This window comes from Nicotiana attenuata, unplaced genomic scaffold (assembly GCF_001879085.1).
Source record: "Nicotiana attenuata strain UT unplaced genomic scaffold, NIATTr2, whole genome shotgun sequence".
Classification (NCBI taxonomy): domain Eukaryota; kingdom Viridiplantae; phylum Streptophyta; class Magnoliopsida; order Solanales; family Solanaceae; genus Nicotiana; species Nicotiana attenuata.
The window spans coordinates 1,712-24,361 of record NW_017671231.1 but is presented as its reverse complement, the minus strand read 5'-3'; the positions used below and the strand labels follow the sequence as shown (position 1 = coordinate 24,361).

Sequence of the window (22,650 nt, the reverse complement as noted above, 5' to 3'; positions counted from 1 at the left end):
TTCATTTCTTCTGTTCGACAAAGACCCACTTTATAGCCAACAGGCTTAACACCATTAGGTGTTCGGACTACAGGCCCAAAAACTTCACGTTTCGCAAGTGAATTCAACTCTGATTGGATTGCTTCTTGCCATTTTGGCCAATCACGTCTTTGTCGACATTCTCCAACAGATTGAGGTTCAAGATCCTCACTTTCTTGCATAATGCTAGATGCAACATTATATGCAAAGACATAATCCACCACTATATCCACTTGATTCAAATTTGTCTCAATATCGATTGGATTTATTGATAGTTTCTTATTTTCTTGAGTCTCAGGCTCAGTGGATTCCTCATGAATCTCAGAATTTATTAAATCGTGGATTTCTTCATGAGATTCTTTCGTAGTGTCATTTTGATCATTTGTTTTCCTTTTTCTAGGATTTCGATCTTTGGAACCTAATGGTCTGCCACGTTTTAGGCGTGCTTTTGACTCATTAGCTATGACACTAGAAGATTGTCCAATAGGGACATCAATACGGATTGGAACATTCTCCGCAGGGATATGTGATTTTGTTATCCTTTTCATATCCGTAAATGCATCTGGCATTTGATTTGTTATTCTCTGCAAATGAATAATATTTTGCACCTCTTTTTCACAAATTGAGGCATGTGGATCAAGATGAGATAATGATGGATTTTTCCACAAAATTTCCCGTTTGGTTTCACCAACTTCTCCCCCTAATTTTGGGAAAAGTGTCTCATCGAATCGACAATCTGCAAATCGAGCAGTGAATAAATCCCCCGTTAATGTTTCAAGATAGCGAATAATGGAGGGCGATTCAAACCCAACGTATATTCCTAACCTTCTTTGGGGACCCATTTTGGTGCGATATGGCGGTGCTACAGGCACATATACTGCGCATCCAAAAATTCTTAAATGGGATATATTAGGTTCATGACCCAAAACTAATTGCAACGGGGAATATTTATGATAATTTGTCGGTCTGAGACGAACTAGCATTGCTGCATGCAAAATGGCGTGACCCCAAACAGAAGTGGGCAGCCTCGTTTTCATGAGTAACGGTCTTGCTATCAATTGCAGACGTTTAATTAAAGACTCTGCAAGACCATTTTGAGTGTGAACATGAGCTATAGGATGTTCCACTTTTATCCCAATTGATAAACAATAATCATTAAATGCTTGGGATGAAAACTCAGCAGCATTATCAAGTCTAATAGACTTAATTGGATTATCGGGGAATTGTGCCCGTAATCGAATTATTTGTGCCATTAATTTTGCAAACGCGAGGTTGCGTGATGACAATAGGCACACATGAGACCATCTAGAAGATGCATCTATTAAGACCATGAAATATCTAAACGACCCACTAGGTGGGTGAATAGGTCCACAATGTCCCCTTGTATACGTTCCAAAAACGCAGGGGACTCAATTCCAACCTTTGTTGGTGATGGTCTAATAATTAACTTGCCTTGATAACAAGAAGTGCAAGAAAATTCATTATTTAAAAGAATCTTTAAATTCTTTAATGGATGCCCATTTGAGTTTTCTATAATTCGTCTCATCATAATTGATCCAGGGTGTCCCAATCGATCATGCCAAAGTACAAAAGTATTGGAATCGGTAACCTTTTGGTTTACAATAGAATGTGCCTCAATTGCACTAATTCTTGTCCAATACAGGCCACAAGACAAAGATGTGAACTTCTCAATAGCCCTTTTCTGGCCAGAGACATTTTTGGTAATGATGAGATATTCAAGATTATTCTCATCTATTGTCTCAATATGATATCCATTTTGACGGATATCTTTAAAACTCAACAAGTTCCTCTTGGACTTGGAGGAGAACATTGCATTCTCTATAATAAGTATTGTTCCCTTAGGCAGAGTTATAGTAGCTCTTCCAGAGCCTTCAATTAATTTACTACTACCAGAAATTGTAGTAACATCTGCCTTACACATACTTAAATGAGAGAAATATTTCTTCTCTTTGAATATTGTATGTGTTGTACATGAATCAACTAAACAGTTATTTTTACAATTGAACTTTGATCCAAGTTTGTTTTGTGAGATATCCATATTTGCTTAATCTTCTCAAAGAGCTTCTTGAGACGGTAGAGTCTCGTGCTGATAACGTGTTATAAAATAATAAAAGAAGAAGAACAATATTGCAGAGAAAGAGAGAGAGGGAATTCTTATTGAATTTTGGGATGAATTACAATGGAATAGAACCCTCTATTTATAGGGAGAGGTTGACTTAGCCACCAAGTAATAAACCCTAGAATCTCTCTAAATATGGACATTCACCATAAATAGAATTCTATTTATAACAATTAGATAATAATCGCATTAACTTATTCAATCAGTGTATTATATAATGATACTTCATATATTCCATTATTTATCGCAAAAACAATTTCATATATTACATTCGTTACAGGAAATTATTTATTCATTATTATTCATCACATAAATTATTTTGGTATATCAATTAAATAGTATGCAAAACAAACAACTATATCTGGTGACATCTTCTTTCTTTATATTGATTTTGAGACGAGAAATTTAGCATTATACTCTGTCAAAGGATAATGTACAAAAAAAAACTCACACAATGAACATAAATAAATTAACATGTAGTTCATTTGATGTATTTGGAATATTCTTGGTACAAAACTTTTTTTTTTTTTTTTTTTTTAATGAAGACATATATTAAAAACACATACTAAGAGTCATTACATAATTCATTACATAAGGGAACTGTTCAAGGACACGTAGTTCTTAGCTTGTCCCTTTCCAAAATAGAAACAACAANGTGGTATGCGTTCGGACGGCAAAAATTGGGATCAGGTATGATGATTCGTGTGCTATATGGAGTTGGAGACTGGGAGTTCTCATGTACAGGCTATGTCGTGGTTGTGGATCGTGTGTATTCGGCACCGTTTAGCGGCAATCGGGATTTGGAGGCTCGAGTGGATCTTTATTTGCTGGTATGTTAGATTTTGGATGTGATGTTGAAATTCAGACTGGTTGTCTTAAACTATAAATTATAACCCGCTTAAGTTGCTCCAATTGTTAACATAAAAAGACTATGTGCAATAATACTCATTTTAACATCAATGTCAAATATAAACATCAAATTATAAAATTGATTGAATGATATTATTTCCCCACTATATTTGAATTTTTAATTATAGGGTTTTAAATTTTTTCTTAATTAAGGATATAAGAGAAATATTTTTATTTTTTCTATAGATTTATCGTATGTTAATTTTTATAATGAAATAATATAAAATATTTTAAAACAATTTAAAGATTGTTGAAAACTTATCATGGAAGAATGGAGTTCAAACCATATAAATCAAATTTTCACATCAATTAAGTACATAAGAGATAACCTCCTAGAATAGATGAACAAATATCATCACTTATATTAACTTTTACTAAAGTTTAACAAACTATAGTTTTTAAAATTACTTTTGAATATAAAACTTTTAGGTTTGAAACCGCCTTCAAATAGTGTGAATACATGAAAACCTTTAATTTTATTTTTTAAATTGTGTTAAAATAGTATGGGTAAATATGAAAATCTTGTAAATATTTATTTATATTTCTTTTTGTTGCTTTATTATTTAAAAATTAAATTTACTTTTTTTGTGAAAACTTTTAGTTGACTGAAACAAAAATTAATAATTTTATCAAATGCGAAAAAACATTCAAAATGAGTATTTGCATGGAGTAACTCTATGCAAAAGTAGTCTTATCAACACTACATTTAAACTTTTAAAGGAGTGTTGTGATCAAGGGAATGTGGGGTCCACGTATATCAAGAAGGATACAATTTGCATTTAAGAAATGCAAACAATACAATAATTTTTTTCGAAATGACATATATGCCCTTGGTTGACCATCTTTCCTTTTCTATATAATAGAATAATAGAAATTAGATTAAATGGACAGGCAAAGTACTTGTCATTGTTAGTTGGTTATTTTGAGAGATTTAATTTTATGCATTAACGGTATAAGAACTATTTACATAATCGTATCATCGATTAAAAAGAAAAGTCAAAATGACATAAGTGCCCCCCTAAACTTGCAGCAATTTTTCAAGCCGGTAACAAAACTTACGAATTTCCCATTTAAGCATTGTTACTTGGCGAAATGGGCATTAATAAAAATATTAATATGCTATAATATGTTAATTATAGGAACAATATAATCTTTACGTGTATTGTCGTTATATATAATCTAAATCCTTAACCAAAAGAAAACAACTTAAATTCTTTAAAATATAGTCATGAATGACGATGGGGCCGAGTCACGATTTTGCCAACATAGTGTGAACGATAACCCATAGTTCTTGTCAGCTTCACAACAGCTGACATGTTTTACAAAGAAAATGCCAAGATAATCATGTCTTGAAAGGAGTAATAAATAATACTTAATAGTACTTAGCAGCCATGAAAATATTACAAAAAACAAGCAATGCTCTATTATAATAAAGTCTGTGTTTGGTGATCTAATTAGTTTATTTTTCAAATGTAATTGAAAAAACAAAAAGGGCATTCTGGACGTACAACGTGACAAGTTGCACGTTGCAAGACAATGATCTATTGAAAAACATTTCATCATTGAGATAGTAATTAACTTAAGACGAGTCTTGCATGTTGGCTAATCAGTCCCTGACTTCTTGAGAACTTCATCTCCTCGGGATTATTAAGGAAAGATAACTGATAACTTAGACAAATATACTTATGACTAATGCTATTTTTTCCCCAAAAAATATGGAAAAATCTTAAAAGACAAATAATATAAATCAGGAAAAATATTATTTATTTATTTATCCTTTTCAATTTTATCTTTCATTGTAACGCGTTACAGGGCAATGCTCAAAGCTGCAGAAGAAGAAGACGACAAAATGCAGAGAAAGAAGTAAAGAAAACAAATAAATCTAATTCAACAACTACAATGCTGTTTTTTTTTTTTTGGGTAATAAAGACATATATTAAAAACACATACTAAGAGTCATTACATAATTCATTACATAAGGGAACTGTTCAAGGACACGTAGTTCTTAGCTTGTCCCTTTCCAAAATAGAAACAACAAAAGTAGGAGGAATTAGATAAGTTCTAAAGCTTCCAAGGATTGGTAAGCTGCTTCCATTCTTCGCCATTGAATCAGCCGCCTGGTTAGCTCTCTGTAGACGTGCTGTAGTGGCGGATCCCCTGCTCTACTCAATAGGCATCTGCAATTATCAATTAGGTTATAGGAACAATTCTTATTATCAATTAGATTAATGAGTTCCTTACAATCCGTTTCAATATTGAGAGGGAGGTAGTTGTTCTCTATGACTAATTTCAGACCATGCAGTAGTGCTAGTGTTTCCATATAAATATTAGTTGCATGTGAAATACTCATGTTGTACCCAAAAATCCATTCTCCATTGCCCTTTCTGATGATTCCTCCTATGCCGCCTTTTCCTGGATTTTCAAAACATGATCCATCCATATTGAGTTTATAGGTGTTTGGTTCCGGCGGTTTCCATTTAATGAGAATGGTGTCTCTAATTATGGAAGGTCTTTTTTGGTTTGTGGCTATGAGTTTGTATTACATGGCTTTGTTTACTATGTTTTTTAGGAGAAGAGGCTTTCTATTATTGTTGAATATCGTCTCATTTCTATGCAGCCAAATGTGCCAGAGGATAAAGGGGAGGACATCAGACCAGTCGAGATATTCATTGAACCTGATATTCGAGCTACTTTGGGCTTTTAACTAGTTGTGCAAGGTGTATTGGTCTGGCGGTTCTGGGGGAAGAAGCTTGAAACCAACTTGATCCCAGATTGTTTTGGAGTACTTACACTTAAAGAACATATGCATTGTATTTTCATTTGTAGTGCTACAAATGTTGCTGGTCGGAGAGTAATATTCCTGTTGAAAAGCATTTGTGATGTAGGGAGTCTATTATGGATAGCCGTCCATAGGAAGAATTTTATTTTGCTGAGGGTTTTAATTTCCATAGCCATTTGTAATCTTTTGTGTCCCCCTCCTTTCCTCCCTTGAGCATTTCATAAGCTGATTTGATAGTAAAGGTCCCATTGGTACTTTTGCCCCAGCTATATTTGTCTTTAATAGGTTGAAATTGCTTGATGTAGGTGCTAGTGATTTTGTTCTTAACCTCTATTGGGAGCTGGAATGATAAATTATTAAGGTTATAAGAGTTAATTTCAATAATATCTGCTAACGGTTGCTGTTGTTCATGACTCATTAAGGGCCCTTCGATTTAGGTTCTTAACGTTTCCTTGTTACCTAGCCAGGTGTCTTGCCAGATTTTAATTGATTGCCCGTTTCCAATTTCCCAGTGAATACCTTGTTTACAAATGTTTGTGCCCCGGACAATATTTTTCCAGATATGGGAGCCATTTTTATCTTAGAGATTCCAGCTTTGTTGAGGGTTCCTACTATTATATCTGTTGTGAAGTACCTTACTCCAAAGGGATTTATGATCTTTTTTATATCTCCAAGCTAAGCTAGCGCTGAAGGATTGGTTTTCCCATTTTGTTTTGTATAGTCCCAACCCCCCATCCTTCTTTTGCTTTGTGGCAGTATCCCAACTTATCAAGTGACATTTTCTTTGTTCGGAGGTGCGCCCCCATAGGAAGTTCCTTTGTATTCTATCAATGTTATTAATAGTAGCTTGGGGGAGGTTGTAGATTTGCATAACATGATTGGGGATTGCGGCCAGGGTTGATTTCATGAGAGTGGTCCTTTCTGCTATGTTAAGGAAGTTGATTTTCCACCCTTTTAGTCTATTGTTGAGACGGTCAATTATATACTGAAAGTCTTTCTTTGAGGGATTAGAAAACCCTATGGGGAATCCTAAGTACTTACCGAATTCTTTAGTGTGGCTTATTGATAAGCAGTTGCTAAAGTCGGTTTTTATGTCTATTGGAATATTTTCGGAAAATATTAGCCTTGATTTGTTGAAGTTGATAGATTGGCCTGAATGTGCGCAAAATTTATTGAGAGTGTCTATGATGGAGTTGCAGCTTTTTTTATTAGCGTTTGCTAGGAGGATTAGATCATCTGCAAAAAATAGGTGTGATAGAGGGGGACTTTTTGAAGAGATTTTGACTGGTCCCCATTTGCAGCAGTCAATTTCGTGGTGAATTAGTCTTGACAGCATTTCCATGCAGATGATGAAGATGTAAGGGGATAGGGGATCACCTTGGCGAATACCTCTAGACGGTCTTAAGAATTCTGAGTTGGATCCGTTAATAATGATAGAGGTAGACGTGGTAGAGATACAAGACATAATTAGGTCAATTAGATCCTGAGGGAATTTTAGGGAGGTTAGTGAGAATTTTATAAAGGACCATTCTAATTTATCAAATGCTTTTTCTAGGAATATTTTTATCAACATTTTCCCTTTTCTTCCTTTTAATTTTTTAAAGTGATTTAGGACCTCGTGGACAATGATAGCATTGTCTGAAGATCTTCTGCCCTTCATGAAGCTAGTTTGTGTTGGGTGGATTAGTTTGGGCAGAAGGGGTTTGATTCTATTGACTATGATTTTTGTTACTACCTTGTAGGCAGTGTTACACAAGCTGATAGGTCGATATTGCTTGATAGTTTCAGCATTTTGGCATTTTGGGATTAGGCAGATGTAGGTGCTATTCATATCCTCAGCCATCTTTTTCTCCCTAAAGGTGTCTTTGCAAAAGTCGATTAATGTTCCTTTAATTTCGTTCCAGAACTTCTGGTAGAAAAAGGGGTGTAGATCATCCGACCCGGGTGCTTTGTATGGTTTAAAAGAGTCTAAAGCACTTTTAATTTCGCGGGCTGTGATGTCTTGGCACAGGGTTTGTTGGTCCATGTTATCAAGAGTTGCATAAAAGGACATGTAGTGATTCGTTCTATAGGAGGTGTTATGTCCTGTTGTAAAGAGGTTTGTGTAGTAGTTGTTTATTAAGGATTTAATATCTTTTTGGTCGTAGTACCAGTTGCCCACTTCGTCCTTAAGACGTAGGATTCTATTCTTTCTTCTACGTTACATGGTGGTGATGTGAAAAAATTTTGTACTCGCATCCCCTTCATTCAACCATTGTATTCGGGATTTGAGCCTCCAAAATTCCTCCTCTAAGTTTAGAAAGTCATTGAATTCCTTTAATAGGTTTGTTTCGAGGTCAAGTAGGAATTGACTGGTCGTATAGTTTGCGGAATTTTGTATTCCATTAATTCTGGAGATTATGACATTTTTTTAATGGAAAATATTGCCAAACGTACTAATGTTCCATTCTTTTACATTTTTTGTAAAGTTTTCAATTGCTCCTAGTATATTATCTTGGTTGGTCCATGACTCCTTCACAAGATTTTTGAACGTTGGGTGAGATAACCACATGGATTCAATTCTGAAGATATTATTATTGTGTGAGAAATTTTTGAATAGGTCTAGTTTTATGGGACATTGGTCAGAATGAATTCTTGTTAAGTGTGTGACATGCGCTTCTTTAAAAAGGTTAATCCAATTTGAGTTTGCTACGTATCTATCCAACCTTTCCATGATTAAAGTTCTAGTTTTTTCCTTTTATTTGTCCAGGTATATTTTGAGCCCTTATACCCTAGGTCAATAAGCCTACAAAAGTCTAGGCAGTTAAGGAATTTTGATACTCTAGGGTAGTTTATTGGGAGGCCTCCGAACTTTTAGTTTGCCTTAGTGACTTCGTTGAAGTCTCCTGTGACTAGCCAGGGACCCTTAAAACTGCTTGCTACTGTCTTTAGATTTTTCCACAGAATAGTTCTTTCTTCGATTAGGTTGCTAGCATAGATAACGGATAGTAGCCAAGGGTTAGAATTGTTTACCTTAATCATGGCATGGATTTTTTGTTCAAATTTTGTGTGTATATTAAAAAAAATTATTAAACATTTATGAATATTTGATCGTAAATCTAGTTATTATTATAAAATTATCTTAAGATCGCTAAAAATATTCATAAACTTAAAACCAATGAATCCGCCTTTGCGGCCACTAGATGGGGTGGTCTCCAAATTAAAGTAGTTGCCTAACGTTATTAGTTGACCACACCATCTAGTGGGCGACTAGCTACCCATATGATTTGCCAAAGTAATTAAATACTCAATATTGATGAGAATATTCAAAAGCAATTCTTATTCCCCTGTCTCCCTCTTTGATTTTCAGAGCAAATCCATAAAACTTAAGTAAATACCGTACTGGATACATAAATTTAAACGATTTAATGAACTGGTCATTATAGTATAAAGGAAAATGGTCAAATACACCCCTCTACTTTCGGATATTATCTATATTTAACCTCTGTTATACTATCCGGCCAATTTACCCCTACCATCAGCAAACTTTTGAAAATTATCTCTCAGACCGTCAGGTGACCTAGAATCTCCCAAATTATTTTAGTTAAGTCACTTATTCTTCTTCTTGCTCCACTATTTTCGAAATAATTGGCATTTACCTGTTTTTCTTAAGGGCAAAGGGTCAAAATTGCCCCTCTACTATTGTTTATTGTTTACTTGTGCCACCCGTTACACTTTTCGGCCATTCTCGTCCCTGCCGTTAATGAAGTTTGAAAAAATACCCCTAACCCTAACGTTTTGACACTGTGGCAGCTGACCACATCAATTTTATCCATGTCAGCTGCCAAGTCATTAATTAATCACACCAAAGATCCTTCCTACAAGCTCTGCTTTCAGCTAAGAAATCAAAATTTAGAAGGGACGCCAAAGGAGGAGAGGTTAAAACCAAGGGACGCATGTCAAGCTTAATCCTATTTTAATCATTTTGATTTTCTTCAGTAATTGGTTTCTTGTGTTTCTTTTTTCTTTCATTTCGGACAAAATTCGAATCATTATTTTTTTTACTAATTATTTAGATATATAATTTGGTTTAATCAATTGTATATCATTAAAATTTCACCAGATTTTTTCTTTATGGGCATGTAATTAAAATCAAACAAGTTACTCACTTGGCGTATGTTTAATTCGTGAATTTTGCTCACTATACAAATGGATGGCTTAAAAGGATATCTTCTAATATCCCTTTTTCTTATTTTTGTACAGATCTATGTATGTGTGCGTGTTTTCCCCTGACTTTAGCATTTTGTCGAGCACCTGGCATGGTCGACTCTGCAGAATTTGTTTTCTTCAGATTCAAGAAGATTGGCCCGTTGTTGTTGTCGTTTGAGGTGTTGGGAGCAATCTCCTCATTAGCAGAAATCATTTCGCATTGGTTTTGGTCGATTTGGATGGCCGGAACTCCATTTCCGGCCACCTGGTGCTCATCGGAGAGTTGCAGAGGTTTGGGGACGACGATTGGCACGGTGGAATAGCTAGTATGAACTAAATGAAGTGGCCGGAAATTTCTTTTTGTTCATGATAATTGTGGCCCTCTCTGTAGCTGTTGTACGAGGATTCAGTTCAAGAATCAAGTATGGGATTTTACTCGCCGACACTAATATTAATCCCGTTTAGTTTTGAACTTTGGTCAAAACGGTCCTTAGTAAACAAACGTGCCAAAACAATACTGAAAGTGAATTGCAGCAATTACGTAGCTTATGTCAGTATGTGCCAAATCGGATTTGCTGCCGTCTTGGTTTGGATTAATTTTGAAATAAAATCAAAAACCCATTTCGAGTTTTCATGTTCACAGATCTAAATATTTAATAGATGTTCAGTGATTTATTATTTAAATCTTCTAAAAATTATTTATTTGTGTTAGATTCGGAGTTTAACAGTTATTTTATCAAGATTTAAGAGAAGAAAACTTGAAAAGTCCATTTCTAAATAGTGAAAAGAGTTGAAGAACTCTTCAAGTTCTTCAAAATCTGGAAAAGTCATTGTGAAAAAAAAATGAGAACAATAATTGTTGCTGTTTTCTGGGAATATGAAGTTACTTGAATCCGATTTGGGATTGTTTTGTTGTAACGGTGGTTGGAGAGACGGCAATGATGTCGGTGGTGAAGGCTCTTGTTATTCGTTGAGCTCAACTGAAATGGAGTCTGTAGGGTTTTAACTTGGTGTGATTAATTAATGACTTGGCAGCTGACATGGATAAAATTAATGTGGTCAGCTGCCACAGTGTCAAAACGTTAGGGTTAGGGGTATTTTTTCAAACTTCATTAACGGCAGGGACGAGAATGGCCGAAAAGTGTAACGGGTGGCACAAGTAACCAATAAACAATAGTAGAGGGGCAATTTTGACCCTTTGCCCTTTTCTTAATTGAAAAAAACAAATAAGAGAAAGAAATATTAAAATAATATATTTGTTGTAAACAAAGTATAGTAAATTAAAGAATCTAAATTAGGTAGCTTGTCTAAATTCCAAAAGTATTTACAATATCCTAACTTAATGAATTCATTGCACCAAAGGTATGGAGACTTTGCAAGTATTAGTGATAGAAGTTGAAGTTCCTTGGAGACTTTACATTGTATAATTCAACTTTGCTTTAATCAAATGCCTACACATTGTGCACTCTTAAGTTAGTTGATCGAACTCTATACTAACTAGACAATAACAAAATATATTCGAATATACATGTACATACATGATGATTAGCTGCATATAATATACAATAAATAGACCCACTGAATTCTACAATTTTATATGGTTGAAAAATAAATAAAATTTTAAACCAATTCCAAACTCATTATCACAAGAAGAAAAGTGGGTGCATTGGTAATTAAAAATTTCCATGAATAATTTGTATAGTCTAGTACCTTTAGCATTCAAATCAATAATAGATTCTAAAAATAGTGGAGCAAGAAGAATAACAAGTGATTTAAATAAAAGGAAATTGGGAAATTTTTGGATTACTTAATAGATCAAAGGGTAATTTTTAAAAGTTTGCTGATGGTAGGGGTAAATTTGGCCGGATAGTATAACCGAGGTTAAATGTAGACAATATCCAAAAGTAGAGAGGTATAATTGGCCTTTTTCCCTAGTATAAAAATATATAAGATTAATTGAGAAACAACACAATATCACACAATATTAAATAACATAAGACTACTATAATAATATAAAATAACAACAACAACAACAACATATCCAGTATAATCCCACAGAGGCGTATTCAAGTTGAGGGATATGGGTTCACGTGAACCCATATTTTTCTCCCTAAACTATGTATAACTATGTTATATTTTTTCAAAATAACTTATATATATGTGTGCGTGAACCCACACTCAAAGGCTATTATGATGCAACTATTATTGGGTGCACCTTTACAAGTGAAATTGGCAGTTCAAATCTCATTCTGATCGGTCTTGTTTTCGCCACGAAGTATAGATATATATGTGAAAATTACTAAAATTTCAAAAAGAATATAATTTTGAACCCATAATTTTAAAAGTATAGTGGATCACGGTAAGAGACTAAAGTTAAACCAGTCAAATAATTCTAAATCCACCTCTTCAGAATAGTTCACCCATCATCTCAAAATCCTGGATTCGCCTCTAATCCCACAAGCGAGGTCTAAAAAAGGTAGTGTGTACGCAAACCTTACCTCTACCTCATGGAGGTAGAAAGGCTGTTTCCGAAGACCCTCGGCTCAATGACAAAATGAAAACATCCTCTCTACAATAATAATAATATAATCACCAAAAATTATGGTGAAATGAATAAGATACTTCACACTTTATGAGATGTCTCTGTTTGACCAAAAAATATAAATCTTAGTTCAACTAATTAAATTTGTGTAAATGAGGGTCAATCTTAGTTAACCATAATATCCCAAAGATCAAGTTCTCAGAAGTGCAATAAATACTACGTAGATATATTTTAATAAGCCAAAGGAAATAACGTAGCACTAAATATTGATGAATAGTAATAAATGACATTTAAGTAAATAAAATGAATGAGTCACCCAAGAAAGGATGGAATCAGTGAATGTTCTTTCTGACAATGATGAGTGATGGATAATCCTTTGAATATCTGAGTTATTCTCGGATCCGGTGGAAAAGTGTAGACAAGAATCTTAGCGAAAAGTTTGTGTTTGTATCCTTTCAATAAGATCCGATTCTCTCATTTAAAGTCAAAATGTATTTTACAAATGAATATCACATGTCCCTATCATTGTGTCTCTTTCTATTTATAGGGAACATGTTTCTCAAAACCCTAAAAGTATAAGTGCAGAGAATATCTACTAGAATATTCTCTTTTGTGTCCTATCTTGAAACTAGCAGTTATAACTCTATCAAGGGTGCTCGACCTCGGCCGTGATCCTTGATGACTCTTCGACCACGACCTTCATTGTTGATTAGATCACTTCGACCCATGGCGACCTGGAGATGCTTTACCGATGTCATTTTGACTTATATTCTAGAGGTAAATTTTGACTCATACAGTTAGTCCCTCCGTTTATTGAGGCAGTCTTCGCATATGGGTTCGATGAGTGGATCGTACTGTTGGTGGTCGAGCTAATCAAATGGACTATGTAGGTCATGGTTATTGCGGTGAGTAGGTAACGTGGCCCTATATGGGCCGCACATTTCAAATGCTTCGAATTTCCTGAGCGATTGGCTGGAGTTACGCTGTCCACGAGTTAAGATGACATCGTCATGCGTCATTATGATGCATATTCCCGATGTGTCGTTTTGTTTCGCGTGTGACCTTTGATTAGACCTACCGCTTCGATTTCGGTGCCAATCACTATGATCCGTTTTCGGTTAGGTGCCATGACCTTTATAAATATAGGTCTTTGAACACAATTTTGGAGTTTTAAATCTTCTAACGCTTCAAAATTCCATACCTTTCTCTTGCTCTCTTCTTCTCCGAATTTCTCTTCCCTGTTTCAGTGACTTACCTTGTTCTTCATTCCCTTTTGTTTGTTATTCTCCTTCCTTATATTGAATCATGTCTAATTTTCCTTCATAGGCTGGAGAGAGGGAGTCGTGTTGCTCCCTTGGCAGTGGTGTTCCCCTCCCATGGGGAGAGCTTTCCTGCCACCGCTGAGGAGGAAACCTTCTCGTCGGTGGAGGAGATAGTCCCACGCAACCCTGATTCCAGATCCGATTTCACCAATTCACCTAAGGCCGCACCTGGAACATCGGTCAATGATGACGGTGAAGGAACTAGCGGAACTTGAGCCTAAATTCGGCCTTCCCAATCATATCGAGTTGATCCCGGCCGAGGGGGATACAATACATGTCCACTATCCTGGGTATTGCGTCCTCTACACCTACCCCTTCCAAGGCTATTCTTTTCCTCTCTTTCCGCTGGTGGAAGATTTCTGTCGTCACTATGGTGTTTGTCCTGTTCAGCTCGCGCAGTACGTCTATAAAGCTATAAAGATGCTCGCTAAGTTTGTTGAGCTGGCCGGAGTCGAACTGACACCACGACATTTAATTCATTTGTTTGCTCCCAGCTTTTACAAGGGAATGATGCTGAACCTTCGCCACCGAGGGGGTAATGCCCGGTGGTGAAGATTGACGACAAGGCTAGTCGTCAATTCTGGTTTAACTTCTTTTTTGTCAGAATCGAGGACGTTGTGGCCAATGTCAACAGCTTCCTTGAGGCTTGGAATTACACTCGTAAGTACTTTGGTTTCTCCCCCCGTGTTCAGTCTCGAATTTTGACTTCTCGCCTTCCTCTTTCGCAACCAAGACGTCTTCTCCTCCTTTGGATGCTCATATTTCTGACTAGGTCGAGTGGATCCTCCCTGACATCGTAGGGATTCGTGAATGGCCAATGTTTTTCAAGAAATTTCGGCATGCTCTCCCTTCGACTGGTAATTTTCTTTTTACCATCAGCGTATTGATATCTTTGTTCGTTTTCCTTTGCTGATTTTCCCTTTTCCTATTTTTCTCTAGCTTCAGCCAGGGGGTCTACGAGGAAGTCGAGAGCTCCTGCGCCCTCGTTCTGGAAGAGGAAGGCTACTACGCCCTCAGTTTCTGCCCCTGTTTACCGCGGCTGATCCTATCTTCTTTGCATTTTCCTCTATCGCCGTGTCCGAATTTGATCTTGCTTCTGCTGTGGAGACTTCGGCTTCTCCTCTGTATTCTCTCATCGACGAGGACAATGAACCTTTGGCTAGTGATAGAGATCTCCTGCCTCAAAAGATGAGGTCCGTGGACCTTTTCGCTGCGTGAGACGGTGACCATTTTTGTGGGAGGTGATATTGAGCCGACTCTCGAGGTTCCGAGGTCGGGGGTGACGATATGGATGTGTCTCTTCCTTCTGCGGTAGTGGAAACTGAATGGACGACTGCTGATGTACTTGACACTTCACGAAGAGAGGAGGCATCGACTTCGAACAGTTGCAGATACCTCCTTGCCGGCCAATGAGAAGGGAAAAAGCGTCACCGAGGAGGGTGATGAATCAGGTTCCGACGTTGATGCAGACGGCCTGAGGATGATAGAAGAAGGGCTTACCCAGCTTGAGATAAGGTTGGAGGGGTCTACGAGGACTATCACGATCCCCATGGATCGTGACCTGTTGAAGAATACCGAGGAGGTAGTCCCTGCCCTCACCCCTCTCTGTTCCGAGATAGAGGGTAAGGCCCTTAAAGAAATAGACGATGGTGCTTTGTCGAGGGGCATTGCTGGCCTTGCTCTTAGGGTGAGTGTTTGTGCTTCGACCCCTTTTCTCTCTTTCTTTTATTTTGTGTTTTTCAGGGCGTCTTTGGTTTCAACTTCTTTTTTCTCTTTCCTTTTTTTATGATTGCAGATGGTGATTTTAGAGATTGAGCGTGCCCGGAGGGAGAAGAGGTGTAAAGAAATATTTGTGAAATTGAAAGATAAGTATTTTGAGTATTGGGCAAGCATCAAGATCTCTGCAGGCGATTTTGCGAAAGCAACAATATGCAGGCCCTTCGGGACGAGTTGAAAGAGAAGGATGATGAGCTGGTGAAGGCCATCGAGAGATGTAGCGTCATTGAGGGGACGTTGAGGAGTAGGGAAGAGGAGATTAAGGTCAGCAGGGGTGTGGAGGCCCAATGCAGTGACCTTCAAGCTCAAGTAGTCGAGTTACCGGGCCAGTTAGAAGAGTGCCAAATTCAGTTGGAGGCCCTAAACAGTGAGATCGGCGAGAAGCAAAAGGAGCTTGAGAAGGTAGAGTCTCTCGTTTGGATGCTCGGAGGAAGACGGGGATGCTTGAGTTGGCATATAGGACTCTCCCCGCTGAGCGGGAGAACGATTAATCAACGACGAGGGCTAAGGAAATTGACTCGAGGAGAGGATCAGAGAGATGGAGAAAGATAACTCCATTCTTCATGATCGAGTGGCCGCTTTGGAGGCCGAGAAGGCCCAATTACTTGCACAACCATCCTCTTCCCGTAGTTCAGATTTTCCCAATGTATCTCGGGAGTTATATGAAGAATGGATTCATGCCGAGGCCCAGTTAGATGTATTTCTAAGGCTGCCCTTGAAGGTGTTCGTGTTAAGGATCGTGAAGCTCGAATCGCTTGTGGATATGATCCCGCTACGCTTGAGGCCGATGAGGAGGATAGGGACGAGGGTGTAGACCGGCTTGAGGAGAACGCCCGGTATGATATCGCTTATCATGAGGGGAAAGTGGCGATGGCGAGGGGGATCAAGATGGTGAGGGTATCGGTGGTCAAGGTGGTGATGCCATTGACCAACCGAGCTAGCGAGGGCATTGAAGGTCGTGATGGAGGCTACCCGTAGTATTCTTTTTGACTTTTTTGTGTATTTTTGCCAGTGCCTTCACGAGCCTTTGTAAACAGTTTAAGTATGAAATATCATAGTTGTTCCTTGTACCTTCTTCCGTTACTTTGGTTTATTTTATGTACTTTTATATTTTTTGCTTCTATTGTTTGCTCGTTTTGCTATTTGTCCTTCTTATTGTTATTGTCTTTAAACTAGTCATGGCGTTGGAGCCGAATATTCATGGGTCACACGCGTTTCTTCGTTGAGATGTGACCGAGGGCCGATAGGTGTTCGAGCAAGGCCGAACATAACATTTTGTTAAATTGCGGCCGAGGGACGGTAGGTGTTTGTTCGAGCCTAGTCGAACGTAACCTTTAGTTAAATCCTGGCAGAGGGGTGGTAAGTGTTTGTTCGAGCCTAGTCGAACATAAACCTTTGTTAAATCGCGGCCGAGGGCTGGTAGGTGTTTGTTCGAGTCTAGTCGAACATAACTTCCGTTAAATCGCGGCCGAGGTCTGGTAGGTGTTTGTTCGAGCGGGGTCAAACATAACCTTTCGTTAAGTTGAGGTCGAGGGCCAGTAGGTGTTTGTTAGAGTGAGGTCGAACATAACCTTTCGTTAAATCTCGATCGAGGGCCGGTAGGTGTTTGTTCGACCTAGTCAAACACAACCTTTTGTTAAATCGCAATCGAGGGCCGGTAGGTGTTTGTTCGAGTCTAGTCGAACATAAGCTTTTGTTAAATTGTAGTCGAGGACTGGTAGGTGTTTGTTCAAGCCTAGTCAAACATAAACTTCTGTTAAATCGAGGCCGAGGGCCGGTAGGTGCTTGTTCGAGCCTAGTCGAACATAACCTTTCATTAAGCTGTGGCCGAGGGCTGGTAGGTGTTTGTTCCAGTGATGTCGAACATAACCTTTCGTTAAATCGCAGCCGAGGGTCGATAGGTGTTGTTCGAGCAGGGTCGAACGTAACCTTAATACGAAAAAGGTGTCCTGATAAATGTAAGTTTCTTATTACTCTGACATTGTTGCTTTGGTTTTATACTTGGAGAAAATTACAGATTTTAGGTGTTTGCAAGTGTTCCAGTCCCAGTCTACCTAGTCCCTTCATTGTTTGACTTGGAGGGTATTGAGGAGTCAAGCAATGAAAAAGTAACAACGGTCCCTTCCTCGCGTAATTCAACTCGAAGTGTTCCCTTCGCCGCCTCGTTAAAAACCTCCTTGAGAAAACTCAAATGGGACAAAACTCAAGTGAGGGAAAATGAGTACGACTTGGGGGACACTTTTTCTCTGAAATTGAAGTATTTGAGTTGGATGATGTTCCAATTGTTTGGTAGTTGATTTCCTTCCATTGTTTCTAGTTGGAATGAACCCTTGTTCGTGTTGGCTGTGATTTTGTACGGACCATCCCAGTTTGTTCCCAGCTTGCCTTCCTAGGGGTCTTTGCTCGCTTGAGTTTTGGCTTTTAGCATGTAGTCTCACTTTGAGCGGCTGGACCTTTGCTTTCTTGTTGTAATAGTGTTCTGCTTGTTATTTTTGGCAACCATCCTTATGTATGCCATATCTCTTCATTGGTCAATTTCGTCGAGTTCCTGCCTTCTGCTCTCATCGTTACTCATACCTCTTTCGTGGGATTACCTTAGGCTAGGTTCTCCGACCTCGACCGGTATTACTGCCTAAGTCCCATAGACCAAAGAGTAGGGCGTCTCTCCTTTGCTCGTCTTCGGGGTTGTTCGATAGGCCCATAATACTTCTGGTAGTATTTCCGGCCATAGTCCCTTAGCGTCCTCGAGCTTTTTCTTCATGATGTTTAGTATGGACTTGTTGGAGGACTCCGCTTGACCACTACCCACTGGGTGATATAGGGTTGAAAGTATCCTCTTGATATGCCATTTTTCGAAGAATTCGACGGTTTTCTTTCCCGTGAACTGGGGTCCGTTGTCATAGCTGATCTCCCTGGGTAGGCCGAATCGGCAGATGATGTTTCTCCATATAAAGGTGATTAAATCGTGTTCTAGTATTTGGGCAAATGCTTCTGCTTCCACCCATTTAGAAAAATAGTTAGTTAAAACCAAAAGAAATCATACATTACCTCGCCTTGTTGGGAGGGGTCCCACGATGTCCGTTCCCCATTTGATGAACGGCCGAAGAGAGGTGACTAAGTGGAGGTGTTCGCCTGCTTGGTGAATCATTGGGGCGTACTTTTGGCACTGTTCATATTTCCTCACGAAGTCTGCGGCGTCCTTTTTCATAGTGGGCTAACAGTATCCTGCTCGTATGAGGCATATGACCAGTGCTCGATTGCCACAGTGAGCACTGCAATGGCCTTCGTGGACTTCTTTAAGGGCGCACTGGGTTTGGTTTGGGCCCAAGCATTTCTCTAGAGGGTCGACGTAAGTCCTCTTGTAGAGGCCGCTATGAAGGAGACTATATCTGGTCGCTTACATTCTTAGTTTCTTGGCTTCTTTTTTGTCGCCTGGGAGTGTGTCATCCTGCAAATAGGCAATAATACGATTACGCCAATCCCAAGTTAACTTTATGGTTCTTACCTTGATTTGGTCTAGTGATGAGTTGAGGAGATGGACTACGCTTTTATCCCCGGTCGTGATGTTTTTGGTAGCAGCGACCAGTTTGGTGAGGCCGTCTGCTTCCGCATTCTATGCCCATGGGATCTGGTCGAGCTGGCATTTGTCGAACTCAGGTAATAGCTTGCAGAATTTGATCTGGTATTTTTGCAACCTTTGTTCCTTGATTTGGAACGTCCATGTGACTTGGTTGACTACGAGCTGGGAATCACAGCGGAGTTTAAACCATTTTGCCCCATACTTGAGTACTAGCCTCAACCCTGCAATTACGACCTTATACTCGGCCTCATTGTTAGTCATATCTAGGCACCCTTATGGACTGGCGAATTACTTTGCCTGTAAGGACCTTGAGTACGAGTCTCAGTACGAAATCTACTGCATTGGATGCGCCATCGATGTATAGGACCCAAAGGTCTTGTGTTTGGAGGGAAGCTTGGACGGCTTTACTTTCGACTTCAGGCATTATTTTTGCACTGAAGTCGGCGACGAAGTCGGCGAGCACCTGTGACTTTATCGTCGTTCGCGGCTGGTATGTGATATCGTGCTTGCTTAGCTAGATGGCCCATTTGGCCAGCCTCCCTGATAGCTCGAGTTTATACAAGATGCTCCTCAAGGGAAACATTATGATGACCGAGATGGGGTGGCATTGGAAATAGGGTCTACGCTTTCGTGAAGCTACGATCAAGGACAGAGCCAATTTTTCGAGGTGTGGGTACCTCATCTCGGCATAGACAAGTGTTTTGCTACTATAATAGATGGGAGATTGCGTACCTTTGTTTTTGCGGATCAAGATTGTGCTTACCACTACTTCGGAGACGGCTAAATAGACGAGGAGTTGCTCCCCAGGCTTTGAAAGTAGGGGTGGTGATGATAGGCTGTTGTCCTTTTTGAGTACGCCAAAAAATTGTGACATCTATCCAACGACCGCGAGATGAATCTCGATAGGGCGGTGATTCGACTAGTCAACCTTTGGACTTTCTTTGTGGTGGTTAAGAGTTCCGTTATCCCTTCAATAGCTTTAATTTTGTCTGGGTTGACCTCGATCCCTCGTTGCGACACCCAAAAACCCAAGAACTTTCCCAAGGTAACGCCAAACGCGCATTTCTCCGGGTTCAGCTTCATTCCATACCTTCTTGGTATGTCAAAATTTTCTTTCAAATGATCGATGTGATCCTCTTCCTTTTCGGACTTGACCAACATGTCTTCTATATATACCTCCATGGTCTTGCCGAGCTGGTATTTGAACATCTTTGTCACCAATATCTGATATGTAGCCCCCGCGTTCTTCAGCCCAAACGACATGACCCTATAACAATACGTTCCTTAGTGGGTGATGAACGTCGTCTTCTCTTGGTCTTCTTCCTCCATAAGAATTTGGTTATAGCCTGAGTAAGCTTCCAAAAGACTCAATAGTTTGTGCCCGGATGTTGCGTCGACGAGTTGGTCAACGTGGGGTAATGGGAACGAATCTTTCGGACATGCTTTGTTCAAGTATGTGAAATCCACGCACATCCGCCATTTCCCGTTTTCTTTTTGACCATCACTATGTTGGCGATCCACTTAGGGTACTTCGACTCCCTAATGAAGCCGTTCTCTAACAACTTTTCTACCTCCTCGCGGACCGCATCGTTGATGGCAGAGTTGAATTTTTGCCTGACATATCTTACTGGGGGTAGAACGGGTCGACGTTTAATTTGTGTGTGGTGATTTCCCCTGGGATGCCAGGCATATCTGCATGGCTGAAGGCAAACAAATCTGCATTAGTTATTAAAATTTGGCTAAATTTACCTGGCTCCCGCAGTTTGCAGCCGATATAGGCCTTTTTGCTAAGGTCATTGAGGTCCAATCGAACGGGGTCGAGGTCTTCCATTGTTGAGTCTGCAGCCTCGACTATTTCGGGATCCATGATGACATCCCCGGTCTCTTCTTGCGTCGACCTCGGCCCTGTTGATTGCTATGCCTATTTTTCCTTAATCTTTTTTTCTGTTGGGTTGTCGTGCTGTCTAAGGCAATGCAGTAGCATTCCCGTGACGTGCGATGTTCTCCGCGTATGCTGAACATTCCCCATGGTGTTAGGAATTTAATTACTTGGTATAAGATGGAGGGGATGACTCTCATGGGATGTATCCATGGTCATCCCACTATGGCATTTTATGCGGTGGCCTGGTCTATAATGTGGAATGTCGTCTCCAACGTCACACCACCGGCCATGACGGGGAGTGTAATTTCCCCCGATGTCCGCTTAACTACATTATTAAAATCGGTTAGTGTAATGCAGCGCGATACTATCTTATCCTCGAGTCTCATTTGTGTAAGGACTCGGGAATGGATAATGCATGCCCCACTTCCATCATCCATCATGACACGTTTGACATCTGTATCTAAAATATGTAAAGTAATAACAAGGGCATCATTATGAGGAAAAGTCAAACCGTTGGTATTCGACTCATCAAAGATGATACTTTCTTCGAGTCCGTTGTATCGTTCGTGGGTGATAGACCGCTTGAGCTTGTGAGTGGTGGTGAACTTCACTCCGTTGGTATAGGCGTCATCACTGTCACCGATGATCATGTTGATAGTACGAGCTGGCGATGGCGGCTTCGGCGGGCCTTGATGTTCACGTCCTCTAACGAAGTTGGTTCTCCCCTTATCGCTTAACAGCTCTTTGAGGTGCCGTTGCCGCAACGTGTTTATGACTTCTTGTCTGAGGGTGATGCAATCTTCAGTTTTGTGCCCACGTTCCTGGTGGAACTCATAGAGGGCGTCGGATTTCCTGGTGTTCGGGTCTGATCTCATCTTCGGCAGCCGCTTATATTTGTTTTGAGTTTCTCAAGAGCGTAGACTATTTCTGTAGGTGGCACACAAAAATTGTGAGCAGATAGTAAAGGGGGCATGCCTTTTTCGTTTCGGTGAGTCCCCTTCCATGGCCTGGATGGGCCTTCTTCATAGCGGGGAAAGGTGTGGCGACCGTCTTGACATTTAGCTTATGTCGTTCCCTGTTGGGTCGCGAAACCGGGTGATCCCTCCTGACATTGTCTCTTCGTTCTTTTCTGGATTCTATTTGTACCGATGTTAGCCGATGAGTTGGTCTGTTGAGGTCGTCTTCGTCTGCTCGGACCTTGGCGCAATAAGCATTATGGATTTCATCCCAAGTGGTTGGGGGATATCAATTGGCTCAATAGTTTTCTGGTCGCTCTTGAACCATCTCTACTTAACCCGTTCTGGAAAGCTGCGACCGATATCCCTTCGGATACGTTCGACAGAGTCATCCTTACTTTGTTGAATCGGGCGAAGAAGTCCCTTAGTCTCTATCCCAAGGACTTCTTGATAGCGAATATGCCGTTTACTCTTGCTTCGGCCTTCTTGGCTCTAGCATGGGCAGTTACAAACTGTAAGGCCCCGAAAATTTTCGCTAAGTAATTTAAGATTTCGTGG

The 22,650-nt window shown here is 39.4% G+C and overlaps 1 protein-coding gene across 1 annotated transcript; it reads right to left on the bottom strand.

The window, feature by feature from the left end:
• Positions 1-21,366: 21,366 nt before the first annotated feature.
• Positions 21,367-22,011, bottom strand: LOC109206858. The gene has a single exon (XM_019369719.1). The coding sequence runs from the start codon at positions 22,009-22,011 to the stop codon at positions 21,367-21,369; it is 645 nt and encodes a 214-aa protein (XP_019225264.1).
• Between the last annotated feature and the right edge of the window lie 639 nt (positions 22,012-22,650).

Coding starts and splice junctions, on each gene's coding strand:
- LOC109206858 (XM_019369719.1), bottom strand. CDS start 22,011: ATGAGATCAGACCCGAACACCAGGAAATCCGACGCCCTCTATGAGTTC.